The 18,661-nt window shown below is 49.8% G+C and overlaps 7 protein-coding genes across 7 annotated transcripts; 3 read left to right on the forward strand and 4 right to left on the reverse strand.

The window, feature by feature from the left end:
* Positions 1-458: 458 nt before the first annotated feature.
* NCS57_01305700 (uncharacterized protein) lies at positions 459-2,160 on the reverse strand (the record flags this gene model as incomplete). The annotated part of the gene is made up of 5 exons (XM_053062707.1): positions 459-1,346; positions 1,397-1,700; positions 1,749-1,904; positions 1,960-2,047; positions 2,103-2,160. The coding sequence occupies 5 exons, from the start codon at positions 2,158-2,160 to the stop codon at positions 459-461; spliced, it is 1,494 nt and encodes a 497-aa protein (XP_052907602.1).
* A 795-nt stretch (positions 2,161-2,955) lies between these two features.
* NCS57_01305800 (uncharacterized protein) lies at positions 2,956-3,825 on the forward strand (the record flags this gene model as incomplete). Its single annotated transcript, XM_053062708.1, has 1 exon — positions 2,956-3,825. One exon carries the CDS (start codon positions 2,956-2,958, stop codon positions 3,823-3,825), a length of 870 nt encoding a protein of 289 aa, XP_052907603.1.
* A 344-nt stretch (positions 3,826-4,169) lies between these two features.
* NCS57_01305900 (TauD domain-containing protein) lies at positions 4,170-5,518 on the reverse strand (the record flags this gene model as incomplete). The annotated part of the gene is made up of 6 exons (XM_053062709.1): positions 4,170-4,272; positions 4,325-4,436; positions 4,488-4,798; positions 4,854-4,928; positions 4,986-5,374; positions 5,423-5,518. The coding sequence occupies 6 exons, from the start codon at positions 5,516-5,518 to the stop codon at positions 4,170-4,172; spliced, it is 1,086 nt and encodes a 361-aa protein (XP_052907604.1).
* Positions 5,519-6,040: 522 nt separating this feature from the next.
* NCS57_01306000 (MFS domain-containing protein) lies at positions 6,041-7,979 on the forward strand (the record flags this gene model as incomplete). Its single annotated transcript, XM_053062710.1, has 10 exons — positions 6,041-6,252; positions 6,301-6,353; positions 6,404-6,435; positions 6,487-6,672; positions 6,730-6,962; positions 7,022-7,109; positions 7,162-7,286; positions 7,334-7,634; positions 7,696-7,795; positions 7,855-7,979. The coding sequence occupies 10 exons, from the start codon at positions 6,041-6,043 to the stop codon at positions 7,977-7,979; spliced, it is 1,455 nt and encodes a 484-aa protein (XP_052907605.1).
* Positions 7,980-8,307: 328 nt separating this feature from the next.
* NCS57_01306100 (Protein kinase domain-containing protein) lies at positions 8,308-11,076 on the reverse strand (the record flags this gene model as incomplete). Its single annotated transcript, XM_053062711.1, has 5 exons — positions 10,738-11,076; positions 10,475-10,684; positions 9,974-10,419; positions 9,359-9,919; positions 8,308-9,301 (listed from the first exon to the last, which is right to left on the reverse strand). Exons 1-5 carry the CDS (start codon positions 11,056-11,058, stop codon positions 8,308-8,310), a joined length of 2,532 nt encoding a protein of 843 aa, XP_052907606.1. The 5' UTR covers positions 11,059-11,076.
* A 3,733-nt stretch (positions 11,077-14,809) lies between these two features.
* On the forward strand, positions 14,810-16,947 carry NCS57_01306200 (Zn(2)-C6 fungal-type domain-containing protein; the record flags this gene model as incomplete). The annotated part of the gene is made up of 5 exons (XM_053062712.1): positions 14,810-14,880; positions 14,933-15,145; positions 15,193-15,644; positions 15,704-16,617; positions 16,666-16,947. The coding sequence occupies 5 exons, from the start codon at positions 14,810-14,812 to the stop codon at positions 16,945-16,947; spliced, it is 1,932 nt and encodes a 643-aa protein (XP_052907607.1).
* Positions 16,948-17,100: 153 nt separating this feature from the next.
* Positions 17,101-17,925, reverse strand: NCS57_01306300 (Cupin-3 domain-containing protein; the record flags this gene model as incomplete). Its single annotated transcript, XM_053062713.1, has 1 exon — positions 17,101-17,925. One exon carries the CDS (start codon positions 17,923-17,925, stop codon positions 17,101-17,103), a length of 825 nt encoding a protein of 274 aa, XP_052907608.1.
* Positions 17,926-18,661: the final 736 nt, after the last annotated feature.

The following is an 18,661-nucleotide window of genomic DNA, read 5'->3' on the forward strand; positions in this document are numbered from 1 at the left end:
CTCCACCATGTCAACAAGTTCGCAGCTTGGTCGGATCGAATTGAAGCCAGCAGTGATATTCGGAAAGACGAGAGACGCGATATTTTTTGGCCGCAACAACGATCGGAAATCGCACGAGCGGTTAAGCGGCATCATCTTCTCGATAGGCAGCCTTCACCTCTCCAGAAGAATACGGCCGAGTCTTTATAGCCAGATCAGAGGGCCAAACTATGCCTGTGGGGTTACGTGCGGAGGTAGAATAACAAGCCGTGATCCTTGAAAAAGTGTTTGGATATCTGCCTGGGCAAGAGCGCCGAGGTGGTGGCGGAAAATAGGCGTTCCTACAGTCGTAAAGTTGGGGGTGATCATTTGAGATATATATAGTAAGGAGTGAAAGCGGAAATAACTGATGGTGTGGAAACTACGGACTGGGTCAAAATAAATGGTGTTACTACCGTGAAAAAGATATAGAGGCCTGCTCATATGAAAGCAAGCAGATCTTTGACGGGCTCCTCAACCAACACCCACTCGTCAGCGCCCAACTGCCCAGCCTCAACTTCCTTCTTCTCTCTACCCTTTCCTGGCTCTGGGTACTTCTTAAGATGCTCAATAGCCCAGACGAGCTCCTTTGTCAAGGCCGGGGGTATTCTGCCTTCACCCGTAAATCTTCCAATGCCTGCAATCTGGAAGAACCCATTCAGCCATTCCTGGGTCTCCCCCCTCTCCCACCTGATCTCGTGAAATTTGCGTCTCTCAACCTTCACCTTCTCTTCTCTCTCCCTTTCCCACTTTTGTTGCTCCTCTAGCGGAGGCAGTGGGATGGCATTTCTACCAGAGTAGAGTCGTGCTAGGGCGACTGCTTGGTACTCGAAACTTCTAAACGTTAGAACCCGTGGGAGTCCCACCAGTGCAAGATTCGAAAAGTCTTGGAAGAACGTGTGCCAGTATGTCTTAATCAGCTTGTTTGCTTTGTAGTCAAACAGCGGGCGACCGTTGGCCTTGCTATTCCACCAAGGATAGGAGGGCCTATAGCCGGTGCAGTAAATGATTTGGTCAATATCGCTCAAGGTAGTGTCGTCTTCAAACACAATTGTACCGTCTAGACGATACTCTTTGATGATTGGCTTCCATTCAACTCCAGGAGGAGCTTCATCACCGTCCCATCTCGATTTTGATCTTCTCGACTGATAGACGGGGAGATGAACGGCTTGGAGCAAATCAACCGTAACATCGTGTCCTGAGGTCGAATTTCCAATGATGAGCACCTTTTTTTTGGTGTAGAGATGCGGCGAGCGGTAGAACTTGGAGTGCACGACACGGCCAGGGAACTTTTCCATGTACGCTTCCAGGCCATCAACAACCGGCACCTGGATCAGTCAGTTAGCAACAAAAATATAGGCCATATACATTTACGCACCCAGGGAATTGAATAGTGTCCATTGGCGATGATGACGGCGTCAAATTCCTCTTCCCACCAAATGTCGACCCCTCGCAAGGGCTCATACTTTCGGAGAGTCAGCTTCCACCTCTTAAAGCCATCACCAGGCGTAAGTGGTAGCTGTGATACATCCTCCACGGTGGTGTTGAGCGAAAGGAACTCGTCAGTCTTGTGGAGCGAGAAATAATTCTCGATGTACTGGCGAGGGACGTAATGTGGAACAAATGGCCCATAGGAAAATCGAAGGTCAGAGAATGACATGGCGATATCGGGGACATTGGTCCTTCATTCTATCAGCGACCTCATTCTGAAAGTAGGTAGTTCAACCTACGTGAGATTGTCGTAAATCGGCGTGTGGGAATATCTCTCTTGCTGGTTTGGAGGTGCCGTCGTCGGAAGATTCGTTGGGACGTCCAAAGGCTTGTCTATGTCTTCTGGCAGGCCTCCCGGTTGAATCGTGGGGATTGTGGGATTGGGATCGTATATCCTCAAATCCGTGTCAGCAAATAATCTCCTTTTTCTAAGGGTAGGGCTCGAGTTACCATGTTCCGCCAGGCGTTTCTCTTCTCTCAAACACACGTATGCGGTCATAGTAGTCTTCAGCCTTGAAAGCCGCCGCCGTTATGGCCCCTAGAGTAACATGATTAGATTCGAGGACGTGGGATAGATCATGTGCTGATAATACCGGCGGCTCCAGCTCCGATAATGGCGACCGACTTGATCTTGTTGTTGTTATCACTCATTCTGTTCTAAAAAGTCAAGATATTGAGGGACGCAGAATTCCAAGATAACTCTCTTGCGGGGATGGAAGATTAGAAATTGGTCAACGTTCCTCAACGTTAGATAATATGCATTTGTATTCGTCATGATGGATGCAGATGTCACCATTGCTGCATCACGTGAAGTTGTTGGTGTTGCTCCAATCATTGTCACGACCTGAGACCGGCTGTCGATAGCAGTGCTGATCGAGAGTTTATCGCTCTGATGAGACCAAATGATAAGCAAAGTAGTAGGAAACGTGGTTTTAATGTTTTCGGCAAAACAATGTCACACGTTGCTGGGCTTATGCTGTAACAAGATTATGCCTGTTGACCTTGGACCCATCCGTATTGGCTGACCAGTGGATTACGAGAGCCAAGTCGCGGGCGAAGCAGTCAGCTTCGCTACCCAGGACCAAAGATCCATATCGTATTACCTGGGTGAGCCACTCATTTCCGTCAGCTAACCGCTTGGGATCGTAAGATTCATCCCGGCTTGATCAGCCACTCGGCTTCCAGGGCAGACGGGTTCCGGACCCTAAAACGGCGGGTTTCTGCGCCGACCCGGTAGGATTGTTCACCCGATATGGAACCACGGTGCGACTTGGCATTTGGTATGTGCTATTTAAGAGGCCAAGAGTTTGGATTGAAATTTATGTCGATTCACTTCTTCGTCTGTTTTCCCAGTTGGCTCGATTGTCATAAACATCCGTCGACATAAATTTGCTCCCAACATTACCAATCTTCATTGGTGAAGACCATCAGCATCCTTCATCGGCAATGGCTTCTGCGGATTCGAGCGCCAAGCAGTCGGTTCTTATAACCGGCTGCTCAGATGGTGGAATAGGCGCTGCTCTCGCAGTCGCCTTCCACAACGCTGGCCTAAACGTCTACGCAACCACTCGAGACCCTGCCAAAATGAAGCGCTTGGTATCTCTCGGAATCAAGACCCTCACTCTGGACGTTCAATCAGAAACCTCTATCGCCGAATGCGTCAAACAAGTTCCCGCCCTCGACATCCTCGTCAATAACGCTGGCACCCAATACATCATGCCGGTTGTCGACATTGATATCGCTGCAGCAAAGAAGATCTACGACCTCAATGTATGGTCTCATATTGCCGTGACACAGGCTTTTCTGCCGTTGCTACTTAAATCATCCAATGGCATGGTGGTGAATCAAACATCCCTTGGCGCTGTTGCCACAGTACCCTTCCAGGCTGTCTACAACTCGTCAAAAGCTGCTTTGGCCATGCTGTCCGACACATTGCGCCTAGAACTTAAGCCATTTGGCATCAAAGTTGTGGACCTCAGAACGGGCATCGTCAAGAGCAACTTGGTCCAGAATGCGCTACTGAGGAAGCCACCTATCCTACCAAAGGATTCTATCTATGAGCCCGCCAGGGATATTCTGGAAGCAGCCATGCGCCAAGAAGGGTACGAAGGACAGGGTCTGGAGTCACAGGATTGGGCAGATGCTGTTGTGCGCGATTTGCTGAAGAAGAACCCGCCGCCTGTCATCTGGCGCGGTGAGATGACTTGGCCAGTTTGGTTTGGCAGTTTCTTGCCCTTTGGATGGTTGGACGGGATTGCAAAAAGGCTGGCTGGGCTTGACAAGGCAGAGGAGGTGCTGAGCCGCGCAAACAAGTAATAGCATATCTATAACAGGGAGGAGACGCTTTGGGGGGTGTCATGCGTTGGAGCGTACTCCTGGGCTTGCTTATACGAAATTGAATCTACACGGGCATATTAAGTCAATCAGTATGGGTATCTAACGTCTCCAAGAGGAGTTATCGGGCACAGTATCAAAGACCACAATATTTTTTACAGGGCAAGGCCAATCATTTTGACTACAAGCGAAGCCTCGAACACTTCATTATTAAAAGAATGAGTGCCGTAGCAGGCCGATTATCTAGCATTTGCTCATTACCATGTGTGTCAAGTGATCATATGATTTGAGACACCTATCAGGATCAGAGACGAAGCGTGACCCTTCTAGACGTTGGGGTCAAAGTATGGCCTCTCAGCCTGGGGTGTGATGCGCAACATGTGCCGTCGGGTCTGACCCTCCTTGACCTGAAAATCGCGGAGGGCGGAACTACACAGTGTCAACATTGGCTTGCAGGTTTTGGATACTCACGAACACTTACTGCTGGGTGATCCGGTTGTCATAGACAACAACTGTGCCTGGTGTCCAGTGTACTCGAATGTGCCAGTCTTGGCCATGCTCAATGTGGTCGTAAAGGAAGTTGAGGATGTTTGCTATACACTAATTAGGATCTGCTACCGCGTCTTGATAGGAGTTCTACTTACCACTCTCTTCTTCCTTCAAGCCTTGAATCCGCCTCGTGTATAGACGGTTGACATACAAAGACTTGGACTTGGTTACAGGGTGAGTTCTAACAACAGGGTGGATCGTCTCAATCGGTTCGCGGATATATCGCTCCTTGTGATCAGCAACCCTAGCCTGCTCAAATCCAGAGTGTGTGGCTTCGAGGCCGTGCAGCTTCTCACGATACAGTGGTGATAGCGCATTGTATGCGGCCACTGTCGAGAGATAGAGCGTGTCACCTCCTGATTGAGGGGCGTCAAGTGCCAAGAAGATGGTTGTTCCCATGCCATTGCTTTAGAATATTAGCTCTAGTCTAAGTGATGAACACTGCATGTGCTTTGACTCACATCTCATAAGACATGTCGGTGTGCCACTTGATGCTGCTGACATTATTCTTGATCTCATTGTCTACTGCACCAGCTCTAAAAGCGTCGTTAATATCAGCACAAGGTATCAGAGTGGAACATTCGAGGACGTACGTAAAGTCTCGGTAGACTGGCAACAGCTCGGGATAGTCCTTGACATGTCCTCCATGCTGATGAACATGCAGCTTGCCAAAGTGAGCACCGAACTCCTTCTGCTTGTCAAAACCAATATCGGCAAAGTCCTGTCCACGAAAGACGATAACTCCGCGCTCGGCTACCAGAAGCGCGAGTTCATCCTTTTGCTTGGAATCGAGAGAGCTGAGCTGGAGACCATGGACCTCAGTGCCCACAGCTGGGGTGATCTCCTGGAACGAAGAGCCTGGGGCATTCAAGAGGGCAGCTTTCGCAGGATCGGCACGGAGGCCTGGGTCGGTATGCTTGAACTCTTCCAGGGGTGGTTGCAAGCCTGGTTTGAAATGTGGGAGATAGTGGGAATATTTGTACTGAGCTACGTCAATATTGATATGCTAGAGTAGTGGACAACTACCAACCTCATTCTCCTTGTAGTTGATTGAAGTATCAAACTTCAGCTGAGACACAATCTCTGAAGGCTGGGAGGTAGTCGTAGTCGCGGTCTGAGTAGACATGGTTCTCAGTGATAGAGTCAAGGATTGTGTGACGTTATTTGCTTGATCGCCTCAGATTATTCCCACGTCTCATGCCCAGCATTTATCAACATGACTCCGATTCTCGGAATGTCCATGCTTGGTAATATGAAGCGGGGGATCGCCATTACTCCGAGGAGAAATGCACCCTGAGCCATTAGCGACGTCGCGAAGGCATTGCGACATCCCCTAGGAGGTTGATGTGACGTCTCCGAGTGTCGCGTCTACCCCGACCTCGCCCTTATCCCCGGTTTCTCGTCATAATTCCCGCGATGACGAACTTTATTTCCTCCCTTCTCATTCGTCCCTTGTAAGATAGGGTATCGGGTGCAGTTAACCGCTTCGCATAGTTCACACAATCGCCATATATCAAGCTTATGACGACTCCACCTGAAGATAACGCGGTGCAACGTCAGATAATACAAAGAGAGGACGGCGAATATCGGAGAATGCCCGACTTGATATCCAACCAGTACAGCTTACTTCCACCGAGTGTTTTTGGCCATGTCTACTCTCAAAGAACCAGCTGTAGTTGTTGTTGGCAACTCTCCATCTTCAACGGATGAAGATATTGCAGTCCCGATATCGACAAACGTTAGCGAACGCATAGCTTCGAAGCGACCTCTATGGCGGCGACTGGTGGGTTTCTTCTGGGACTCCGTTGATGGAGATCCTCGAGACAGGCGGTACATCCAGAAACTGGACACATTTCTCTTGTAAGATTTATCCTTACTTCGCTCCAGGCAACTTGTTAATAGCTACAGTTCTTATATCTGTCTCGGCTACTTCATCAAATACCTTGACCAGACGAATATCAGTGCGCACATGTCGGTTTATGGTGTTTGGGTTATCGCTTACCATGTTCAGGCAATGCATTCGTCAGTGGAATGAAAGAAGACGTAGGTTCACTTGATAGCGGAAAGAATCCCCCGTTAACATTCTTCCTCTAGCTCGGTTTATACGGAAACGAGCGTAACTGGCTTAACAGCTACTTCAACATTGGGTACTTGATCGGTACTGTGCCAACCCAGATGGTGCAGCTCAAGTACGTTAGGCCGTCCATCTGGATTCCTCTCTGTGAGGTTCTATGGTCGGTTCTCGTGATGGCTATGGCATCTGCCAAGAACGTGGAGACGGTAAGATGCTGCCGTAATCCCCCTATAGAGACTCGGGACTAACAAATCACTCTGCAGCTTTACGCCCTCAGATTCTTCGTTGGCTTGCTTGAAGCCTGTGCCTTTCCCGGATATGCTGCATTGCTCGGTGGTTGGTATGGACCCCGAGAGTTGACTAAGAGGATGGCAATCTTCGAGCAGACAAGTGGTATTGCGTCCATGTTCAGTGGCTACTTGCAGGCAGCTCTTTACAAGGGTCTTGGAGGGCGTCATGGCCTTGCTGGTTGGCAATGGCTATTCATCTTTGATGGGTATGAACCAAGACCTTTTCTTTCCCCAACTTTCCGTAGCTGATGCTTGGTGCGTTTAGAATCATCTCAATCCCCATCGCCATCTGGGGCTTTTTTGCGATCCCAGATCTGCCGCATACCACCCGCGCATTTTACTGGACAAAAGATGTAAGTCGGCTAGGATCATTCTATTACGTACTTCGAGGTTAACAAATCATAGGATAGAGAATACGGCATCCAGAGGGCTGAAAGCAACGGCCGTGTTGCTCCTCAACCGTTGACCCTGCAAGCCATCAAAGGAGTCTTTTCCAACTGGAGACTCTGGGTGTTTATCTTGCCATATCTGTAAGTCCAGCTGTCTCGAAAGGTGATCCAGATGCTGATAATTACAGAATGGTCGCTCAGGCAGGCAGCGGCACTGGCTACTTCAACCTCTACCTCAAAGCCGAAGGCTATAGCGTCGTGCAGACCAACGTGTTGCCTACCGCTGGTAATGCCATCAGCGTTGTAGCAGCTTTCTTAGCTGGAGGAATTGTCGATGCCACCCAAGCTCGTCTTACAATGTCTGTCATTATTCAACTCGCTGTTGTGGTGTCCAACATCCTGCTTGCTGTCTGGTATATCCCCAACGGCGCAAGACTGTTCGCATACTTCTTGTCGTACGTTGGAAGTGCGGCCCAGCCTATCATAATTGTAAGATTACCCAACTATCTCAAGTTTCTCCCACCAAGATCGCTAACAATGCATCTCCTAGTCGTGGGGCCACCATCTCAACGCTGGTGATCCAAACCTTCGTCAGCTCTTGGTTGCAACTGGCAACATCTTCACTTACAGTTTCTCGACCTGGTTGCCCCGTGAGTACAGCCCCGTTCTTAAGAACTATGTAGCCCAGGAACTAATGCGTTACTTGCAGTGGTCCTCTTCCCAACCTACGACGCTCCCCATTACAAGTACGGATACCAAGTCTTGATTCTCTTCGGTGGTTTGGCAGTCATTGGTGCTTACTTGCTTAAAACTCTCCAGGGGCGGTTCGGATAAGTTGTGCGGTATCATAAGACGAAACACAAGCGACGGACGGGCTAGCACGGGTCGCTACTGTCACGCCCTCATAGCCAGGACTTTGGCCTGGACCTGGAACCAATCAAGGCCGGCACTCAAGGTTAAATAGTCGTGTCTCAAAGCTCAGTTGTAGAATTGACTTCCACTTCCTCGGTTGCCTCATGGATTCTGTTGGCATCCTTAACTACACCTAGATACAACACAACGCTGCGCGGAAGAAATCAGGGCCGCTCTCCTTGCACTACTCATAACGTCCGGGGTAATTTTTCTTCTTCGTTGGACCCAGCCCGTCTAGGAATAGTACATTTCACCTTTTCTTTTTCTTCTTGGGTTGGCTATGGAACACTTGGGGTGTAATCTTCTCCCACAGAATCCTAGCACGTGTTGGTTTGGGAGATCGGCGGCGATCATGGCTGTTCTTCTTGCGCCTTGAGCGAGATCTGGGTGAATTGGTCTCACTTCTGACTTCCGAGTGAGAGGTGCGTGCAGTAGAAGAGCCCGGTTGCTCGGGGGGGACAACTTCGGGGCATGGAGACGGTGTCTGGGACTCTGGCTGCTGTGCGTTGGTGGAGTCGCCATTAGCATCAGACTTTGTGTGTTCAGCCTCGGACTCGGACTGTCCCTCGTCGGGAGAGGGTAATCCTTTCAAGTGTGCCAAGGTCTGGAACTGTAGCTGACTGCCCCCGCTCCTGATCGTAAGCCTGTCACGACAAGCAAATCTGAGAACAGATGACAGCCAGGATGTGGGCGCGTCAATTCTCTCCTGCATACGTGTGACAAACGGCCACACGACTGAGTTCTGCTCGCATTGATTGCATACATTCCCTGAAACTTCTCTGAGGCATAGAAGGCAGAATGAAGTTGGTCGCACCTCTTTGACACTACCGTCGATGAGCCGTGTTTGGGTCAGACAGCCCGAGCAATTAACCACTTCCTTCCATATTGGGGGCGAGTTTCGTGATCCAACAGTGACGGCAAGTGAGCCGCCCTTTGGTGGATGTCCGCGGGGGCATCTCCAGCCGTCGTGGTCCTTGAGTAGCTCATACTTCTTCCAGGCGGTGCTAATGCGTGGGTCAATGACAATGTTTCCAAAGGATTCTTCTTTGATTTCTCCTTTGGGGCTATCGCAGCATCTGGCTGATATGTACTTGGGCGATATGAGCGATAGAGCGAGGTACTGTAAAAGACAGACACGGCACATGTAGTGCTGGCATGGGAGACGTCGAGTATTTCTGCCCTTCCACTCGTAGGAAAGGCCACAACTTTTGCACTCGACCATGATGGCCGTCCTCACAGATTCTCTGCTTTTTGTTAAATAATCACAACAATATATCAAAGTAGACGTGAACAACACTCACTTTGGGGTGTCTTCCACAGGATACGGGGGTGTCGCAGTATCTTCTCTCTCGGCGTCTGAGTCGGTGTCGCTCTCGCATTCTGATTCCTTGTCCGTACAATCTGTCCCGGAACTATCCTCAGTATTGATGGGTCGAGCTTGATTTAAGGGAATTGTCTGTGGTATGCTGTCCTCTGTACTGTCTTGCCCGCTTTGTGTCGCGCTTCCTTCAGAGCTGTTGTCGTCGTCGATATCATCTTCTAGGTCTAGAACCCATTTCGAATCACCGGGGAGCTTTGGAAGTGGATCACTCTCATGGTTGTCGTCTGAGCAGTCTTCGACTGATGGCGCCTCGTAGTTAGACTCAGAGATAGGGCAGTCAGTGCGATGCGCTGGTATCGCCGTTGTATTATCAGGAGACCGCGCCTTTGAGGCCATAGTAGGATCCGTGACTTGGTGATATTGTTTGGTCGTGAGAGGAACAGGAGTTCGTATCGTGGCGTGTTCATCACTACTCCATGCTTTTGAAGGCATCGATGCGTCTGTGATGTCATGTTCCTCCTCATCCGCAGTGGAATAGGACCTGTGACATTAGCAAATGATCCATATGGATTTTCTACAAGTTGAAATATCTCACATATCTGATGCATCTTCAACCGTAGGGGGAAGTGGTGTAGTGAACCATGGGTGAAGCATCGCCTGCGCCGCGGACAATCGATCCTCGGGAACCGGCTGCATGAGTTTGATGATAAAGTTGCGTCCAAGTTCTGAGACATTGTGAAACTTGAGCTTCTCTTCCGGGAACTCCAACATGCCCGAGGCATAACGAAACATGTCGGACAGATAAGAAAAGGCAGAGGCGTTGGTGAGTATCCTGTACGCAACCGCGCCCAACGACCACATGTCGACTGAGAACGAGTAGGTGACGTCTGACTCGACGCCGAGAGCTTCTGGGGCGGCAAATCCCAGAGTGCCGCGTTTTAATGTAAGGAGAGTGGTAACGTCTTGATGCCGGCGCCTGCTGATGCCGAAATCTGCGATTTTGACGAACCAGTTTGGGCCTTTGGTGACAACCATGATATTCTAAAGTTGGGTTAGCTCTTCCACGTTCGTGTATAGAGACTCAGTTCTGGCCTACTGCGGGCTTTAGATCGCGGTGAATGAAGCCATTATCGTGCATGAAACTCAAGCCTTCAAGGGTTTGCTTCGTGATTTCTTGCCCTTGAGACTCTGGCAGCGGTCGTGTGAGGTAGCGCTGGAGGTCGCCGAGTTCGAGGAATTCCATCGTGATAAAAACAGAATCTTGATGCTCATACCAGCCACGCGAGCTCACAAAGCAGTGCCTGTACTGCTCGACTATCAGTCACCAGCCCAAACCCAAAGCGTCGAGACAACACAAACCCGTGGATGTGAGAACTTCATGATAGCTTCGAGCTCCCTAGCATAGTCCAGTTCATGCCCTGGTACAACCGACTTCTTGAGCTCTTTCACCGCTCGTAACTCCCCAGTGCCACCATCTTCCCTCTTTTCTAGATAAACAGTCCCGTAAGCGCCTTGGCCGAGATATCTCCGCCTGACCCAGCGCTCTTCTCTCCGGGTCAGTCGCTGCTTCAGCGACTGCCCCGCCTCATGGAAAACATGTTGGATGCAAGATTCTAGGAACTCGGTGTTTATCTTGGAGTCGCGGACAAGATCGGACAGCAATGGCCGCTTGCTGGACATCCTGACCCGGTCCTGAAGTCGTGGCGTGAGTTTTCGACTGGAGACATGGAAGCGGGGTAGCTCTTTGACAATTCAGCCAGGACTCGGCCGAGACTCGAGCGGTGTTGATGGCAATGCTATTATCAGTTCCCAGAATCAGAAGAGGATGTGAAAAGAGTGCGGGCTGGGCGATAAGGATACTCTTGTTGTATATATAATAAAAACGATCTGAGGGAACAGGAGGGCGCAGCTGAGGCTGAGTGAAATTTGTGCATATTCATCTTACGGCGATGCATCTTCTGCCTCAGGCATTAAAAGGCCATACAGGAAAGCCAGGGAATATTCAGAGATAATATTAAAATCCACTATAGAAGAAGAGTTTAATACGAAAATTATAAAAGGGAGATAAATATTGGATGTTAACTAGTGACTTTTTATATAAAACGAAACTTTGCTAAAATTATTAGCGTAAGTATCATAATAAACACCCATTTGCAAACCATAAACAATAGCGTAAACCCAAAGAACTATAGTGAAGTCTGAGATCTTGGGCTTCTTTAGTTTAAGGCCCCTTAAGCAATTCAGGGGAGAAACTATAAGCGATAATATAAGTCTTAGCCTAACCCTACTTTCTAATATAGATAACCTTATGGTTAGCACTCTGCTCGACGGCCTCGTCCTAGACGTTGATGTCCCACTTCAGGTCGTCTGCGGTACCGCTCAGTCAGCACATCGTCTTCTTCAGCGAGTCAACATGAATCAGCGCCGTAGATGCACTCACAGTCTGCGGCAACGTTGAATCGCCTGGGCTTCTCGCCAAGCTTATTGGTGGCCGCAATGTCCTCCTTGGACAGCTTAATCTCTTCAAAATTAGAGCGAATACGCGAGGGGGTGACGGACTTAGGGATGACCGAATGGCCACCGACTTGGGACCAGGCAAGGATGACCTGAGCGGGGGTGGCGGCCATCTTGGCGGCGATCTCCCTGATCGTGACGTTCTCGATGAGTAGGGGCTCGTTGTTGCTGTTGTTGCCGAAGGCCGAGTAGGCGGTGATGTGGATGCCATTCTCCTTGGCGTAGTTGATTAGAGTGCTGTTCTGCTGGAGCAGTTCGCTGAGTTGAAGAGATTTTAATCTTAGAACTTACGCCATCAGGAAATTGCCGAGGTCAACTAGCCCCCATGGCATGCAAGCCATATACGGAACTGTGGCCAAAGCAAGGCATGGATATGAACCGCGCAAAGCGGTTGAAGGTGGTGTGAGTCGACAAGTATATTTATTCTCAAGACCTGCCGTCCGTAATTCGAAACTAGAAGACTTTCCTCGACTGTAGTGAAAAATAAAAGCGGGCATCTGTAAAGTGAGAAGCCCGTTATGGATTTGGTTTTTAAGCCCCGATATCCTAAGGCAGATGTAGATGTTAACAATTGCAGTAGTAGTCAAGAAGAGTGGCCGTATTGGGGGCTACCCCAATGCATCTGACCTGTTTCTACATGTAGATTGTGCATTCAAGTGTGATCTGGCAGCAAACCACCCTTGCTTAGGAGGATGGCCTCTTCGTATGGACCGAGGTCAGGCATGATGACTCGTTGTTCCCACTACCGGCTATGGGTGATTCCTTTCGAAGGTTCGCGTCAACATTCTCAGGCCTGCCACTCTCTAACTAGTCAGAGTCTTCATACATGTGACTTCGTCTACTACCCTTGACTGAAACTTCTATCCAAAAAGCCCTTCCCCTAGCTCGCCCCTCATACTCTCACGTTAGTATAAGTTTCACTTCTATTTACAATGAGATGCGATTTGGATATTTTCTTCACTTGATAAAACCACAGTCATCTTCTACCCAAGTTGATTCATATGTACGAGAGATGCGCACTCGCAATTCGGAGCCGTGTAAGCTGTTCCTTATCTACATCGGGCACAGTTTCATCATCTATACTCAGTCCTGATGTACTCTCCTGGAACCCGAGTTGTATTGAAAGCTGAGGTAGCTGGAGTCTATAACAGTGCAAATGAACATATGCCTCTATGCATAAATGTGGCGCACAGTCGCGAGTCGGGTTCATGTCGTCAGTTGTGAGTCCGGCTGTGAGTTTGATCTGGGGGCACCATCCGCGGGTTTATGTGAGAAGCACAGGGAGTCGTAACAAGATGCCTCCAGCTCGAGCCTCCAACCTTCTTGCCCTTGACAATGATGTTCCTGCATTGATAGAGCGTCCGACGTCATTTTGATTACTTTTTCCCATCTGCGATCCCGGCGGGACACGTAGGCCCCTCAGCATCCTTTGAGCTAGTATCGCCATTCAACCCTGGTACGTCCTTGAAAACTGCGAAGCTGGAATGTGTCTCCTCCAAGACAGGAAAGTGGAAACCACACTGCGGGCATTGCTCATGTAGTACCTCCTGTTCCCTTGCCAGATCGTACTTCTTGTCTTGCGTGTGATTACAGACAGGGCAAATACGAAGAAGCCGCGTCCCCACAAGCTCGAAGTTCGTGATGATATCCTCCATTATGGCGCCGTTAGCCGCCCATGACTTGCAATACTTATGGTACGTATCTTTATGCCAGTCATATAGTGCGCCGCGACTGGTCCAGAAGCTACACTCATTGTACCAGCTCCGGTCATCGGGGTGTTCCCACCACGTGAGGTGAAGGAAGCCAGGGAGGGTCATGAGGTGGCGTCGCGTATCGGCGAAGAGAACTTTGAATTTTTCATATGCGTCGGGACTGGAGAACCGTACCCGCTGCATACTCAAATAGATAGGCATTTTGATAAGGTAATATGCAAAGTATTATAGTATTGCGACGGTATGTGAAGCTCTGTAAGTGCGATTTATCTTTGAGGCTCAAATATTGATATCCTCAGAGTAGGTCACTTCTCCTTATATATAGGTCTTCTCTGAAGCTCCACCTACGTTTATTAATTCTCTTGTCTCCGAGGGCTAGGAATGATGAAAGGCGGGGCAGGTGCGCCCGTTATCATGCGTTCGAACGGCAACGATGGATCCCAATGCTTGGTCAAGGGCTCGAAGAAGCGGTGGGGGCGGACTTCCGAGCAACCCAACGGAAATAACACAGCCGTAACACAACTGAAGGATGGACCCCAATGCTTGGGGGGTTACGCTTGGTCTGTAGCTAGCTCGGGAAACTACCCAATTGTACGATATGCTATTTCGAGAACCATCACACCATCCAGCAATGAGAGCGACGCTGAACTATCGGGCTTTTACCATCTACAGCAAACTCGAGGAGGACAACCCTTCCCAGTGCAGGGTTTTCCTGGGAAGGAAAGAAAGAGGACTCATAATTGGTACTGCCATAACATTCTTCCCCCCTGGAAGCTTCCCTGGCAGTACCTATTCCAGGCTTCTTCACAGATACCACAGCTTCATCCCCTCCCCCGAGGCGGGGGCTATGCTTCTACTACCAAATCTCCATGTCGGTTTCCATTCATACATAAAAGCGGGTACGGTCCGTCTACCCTATCTTTCGGAACACGACTCAATGAGCGGCCAAGATAAGGATGTGGATTTAAACTCACACGCCTCGGAAACATCCCTGATTGGCTGGCGGACACGACAAGAGAATTAGGGCCTCGACGATTCACACCTAAGATAACAGACCACGCCTTCGAAACAGTGTCTCAACTTCACGTGATAAGAATGACGCCGTGCAAGATAAGCTCCAGTTCCCTTGCTCAGGATGCTTATTCGATGTTTCCTCGGCACCCTCTTTCGATGCATGAGAGACTTCGACGCTTTGGCTATGAAGAATGACAATGGAGCAAGACGCAGATGAGCATAGGTTTTTGAAACGGACAAGGCAAGCGTGTCTCAACTGCAGGTAAGAGGCATTCACTAGAAGGCTTGGTTAGAAATTCTCACTGTATTGTCAGGCGCAAAAAAGTACGATGTTCTGGGGACCGTCCAATATGTACATATTGTTCACGACTGCGCCAGAAATGTTCCTACGATGATACATCGAAAACAGAAGTGCTTGGTCAGGCGCCTTGTTCTGTGTCGAATCCGGCAACGAAATACAACGATGAGGTCCTATCCATGTCTTCTCTTGAGAGCCGGCTGTGTTCGCTGGAAGCAAGTGTCCAGAGGTGAGCACTCGTAGGGTCAAGAGCGTTTCAATTCGCTAACAGATAAGTCTCATACACTTGCTGACCAGCGAGCGTGGTCTAGCCGGCTCCAAACCAGTTGGCGGATTTGATTTCGTTCTGCCACGCCAAGCGAGGCCCGAAGGATGTACTGCAGGAGATCCAAAGGTGTCATCTGTAATATCTGCCGGTGCCCTTATTTCTGCAGCCGATCTTTACTTCCAGTATTGTCACAACCAACCCTACTCATTGTTCCACGAAGAGAGCTTCCGACAGCGGCTGGCATCTCAAGAACCTCCAGTATATTTGCGCCTCGCGTTTTTGGCTACGGCTAGCCGGTTCTCCCATCTGGGACATGTCCATCGCGCGACCGGGGTACTGTCAATGTACGCCGACCAAGCCTGGGCTCTGGTTGTCAAGCATTCAGCAGTCGCTACAGACTGCGCCGACGCCTTATATATCGCGCAGACGATTCACCTCCTTTGCGTCATCGACTACTCAGGTAGGGTCTATCGTGGCCTACTCACTCCCTCTTTTTACCATCATGCTAACTTTGTGAAGACGGAAAATGCACGGCCGCCTGGATCAAGCTTGGGCTTGCTATTCGGATAGCTCAGCGCTACCACTTCAATGATGAACCAGATTCGCGTCTGGAGCCTTGGGAGAGAGAAGTGTACCGGCGGACATTCTGGTCGATCTACCTGCTTGACAGGCTCATCTCATGCGGCAGAGAAAGACCTCCTGCCATCCGCGATAGGGATTGCAGGCTACGTCTCCCATGCAGTGAGAGGGCATTTCGACAATGCTCCCAGACACAGTCTCCAACATTAAGCCAACTCATCGGAGATGCTCCAGAGGTAACGACTCTACCAGCCCAAAGTCACTTTTGTCTGATTATCTTGATGGCTGCTACGCTTAATCGCGTAGTACAGTATATACTACGTGAGAATACACAATTTGGTGATGCCGTTCCATGGTCGGCAGCATCTCGATATTCAGCCCTCGAATCAACTTTGTGTCGGTTGGAGCTCAACTTTGGAATGCTGGTCCCATTGAGCAATATATTAAACCGGACACTTGATGTGGATGGAGTGGTAGACATGCGAACCGCAGGCCCTCTGATATATAGCCGAGCCCTCTTTCACCTTGCAGGCTGTTTGTTGCACCATCCTTTTCTTCTTCAGCATCGATTAGGGGATACGGCTAGCAGAGCGCCTGCTGATTTCTTGCGCAAGGCTTGGGCATCGGGCAGAAGGCACGCAATTGCACTTTCGATGTTGCAACAGACGCAAAGCCTTGGCTACATCACAGTCTCTTGCTTTAGAGGCTACTGTGCGATGGTAGCCGGATCAATTCATATCCTGTTCTCGTCTGATAGTAACGAGGAAGTGCGCACAGCATCGATACAGCATTACGAGGAGTGTCGAAACCTCTTGAGGGAGTTGTCACATTATTGGGAAAGTTCAACACGAATGGTGTGTCCATTCCGTCGCAAATCCTTCCATCCGGTCTAACACATGTAGGTGGCGAAACTCGAGCGTCTGTATAAGGACCGAAATCGCTATCGACAATTTTTCAACTGTCCAACGGCAATCGGTGAACGGCCCAAGATGACCGCAGTGTGGGATAGTATTGACAACTGGGTCCCTTCAGGCCGCTCCACGAGTCCTGACCATGACCCCGCGGAAGAAATGCAAGCAATCCACTTCAGTCCCTCGCTGGACTTCTTCAACTTCTCAAACAGGCTGGAGAATATCAATGGTTACTTACCAAGGCTGGAAGAGGAGTGGTTTCAGCTTGGATGATTAGAAAGTATGTGTATATCTGCAACAAATTTATTCGCGTACAATAACTATACTTCCCCTGTGACCATTCTAAATCCTCTGTGGGCTAGTTACCATGTGTCTCACACTCAACTCCTCCTTCAGCCACACTCAAGACGCATGGCTGGCTTAGACTCATTGAACAGGTTTGTCGTTTGTGGCGACGAAGTAGGTCTTCACAAACGGCCCTTCGGAGGTCCAGGAAACCTTCAGGCCAGAGGGAAGTGCAATGATATCTCCGGCTTGAAACTTATGCATCTTCCCGGACTCATGCTCAACGATGGTCACCAGTCCTTCCAGCAACATGATGGTTTCGTCCCCAAGCGGCGAGCTATACTCGAAAGAGGCGGAACCGTCCTCGTTGCAGCCTGGAATCCCGCGCCCGGTTCGCCAGAGCCCAACTTCCAGAGTTCCCGTGGAGCCCGTGCTGCGTACCAGGGTAAATTCGCCAACGGCCTGCTGACCCTTGCCTGGCTCCTCCCAGGTAAAAGGAGCCCAGCCTTGCGGGTTATGATTGATGTTGCTAACGATGACGTCGTCGAGTTTGGTTCCCGGAGTAGCACCGTCCCATATTACCCAAAACTTCTTCAAGAAGGGCGTGGTAGAGTGCCAGGAAAGCTGGACATGCTTTGGATGGCTGATGATTGTTCCTGCTTCGAGATGATACTTTTTGCCGCTAGATTTGATCGTGACCTCGGACGAGCCTTCCAACAATAGCATCGTTTCGTCACCCAGAGGGGCGGAATAGACGACATCGCAGCTGCCATCGTCGTTGCATCCAGCGATACCAGGGCCAGTACGCCAGAGGCCAGCAGCGAGGGACCCAGAGGTCCCACCAGTCCGGATAGTCACAACTTCTCCTTTAGACTGAGGGCCGAAGACGGGGTCTTCCCAGTCAAACGGTGTCCAAGTTCCGGTAGTGTTGCGGGAACCGTGTTCGAATTCGTGAACGTTGACCATCTGGATAGATTATTCTTAGATGATAGGGATTATCGAAGTAGACGAAAAAGAAGTTGCTGACTGGAGGGGCAGGAATGCATTTGCAGAATGAGAGGAGAAATGCTATTAAGTAGTCACAAGGCGTTCCTGAATTTGGGAGTCTTATTTTAGCTCAGCGCTCATAATCTTGGGGAATCAAGGCCCAAGCCGTTCAGTAATTGTTACGCCGAACGATAATGCGCATGAGATTTCTTATCTCGAGACGTATTGGAGGCGCCATTGTCGTGACCTGTGGTGGGTACGGCCCGAGATTCGGGCCGTGTCTCATCCTTTAGTAACTGTTCTAGTATCTGGCCGAATCATTATGCAGCGCTTACCGTCTCGTGGCTAACAGAAGACTTTCGACGACTCGATAGAAGCTGTCGTAGCTCATGAGTTGGACCTATGATATCGATCCCAAAACCAACCCGGAGATCACCCCATTCCCTTCTCTACTAGTCTGTTCTACCTAAGGATGCTGCAACTATCATCGTGCTCAAGGAAAGACATGGAGCATGACAAAGCTCAAGGGACTACGCTCGGGATTCGGAGATAGCAATTTAATGACCCGGGCCGCGTTCCGTGCTTGCATCCGAAAGAACAGGGCGCCAAAGGTCCGGCCTGCCGGGGTCGACCGCTCCGATCATGAATATCGACTAACAGAGTATCTACTTCCTATCTGTTGATCGACCTTGTAGCTCCACCGTGTGGCTCAGAT

Source organism: Fusarium keratoplasticum, chromosome 11 (genome assembly GCF_025433545.1).
Source record: "Fusarium keratoplasticum isolate Fu6.1 chromosome 11, whole genome shotgun sequence".
Lineage (NCBI taxonomy): Eukaryota > Fungi > Ascomycota > Sordariomycetes > Hypocreales > Nectriaceae > Fusarium > Fusarium keratoplasticum.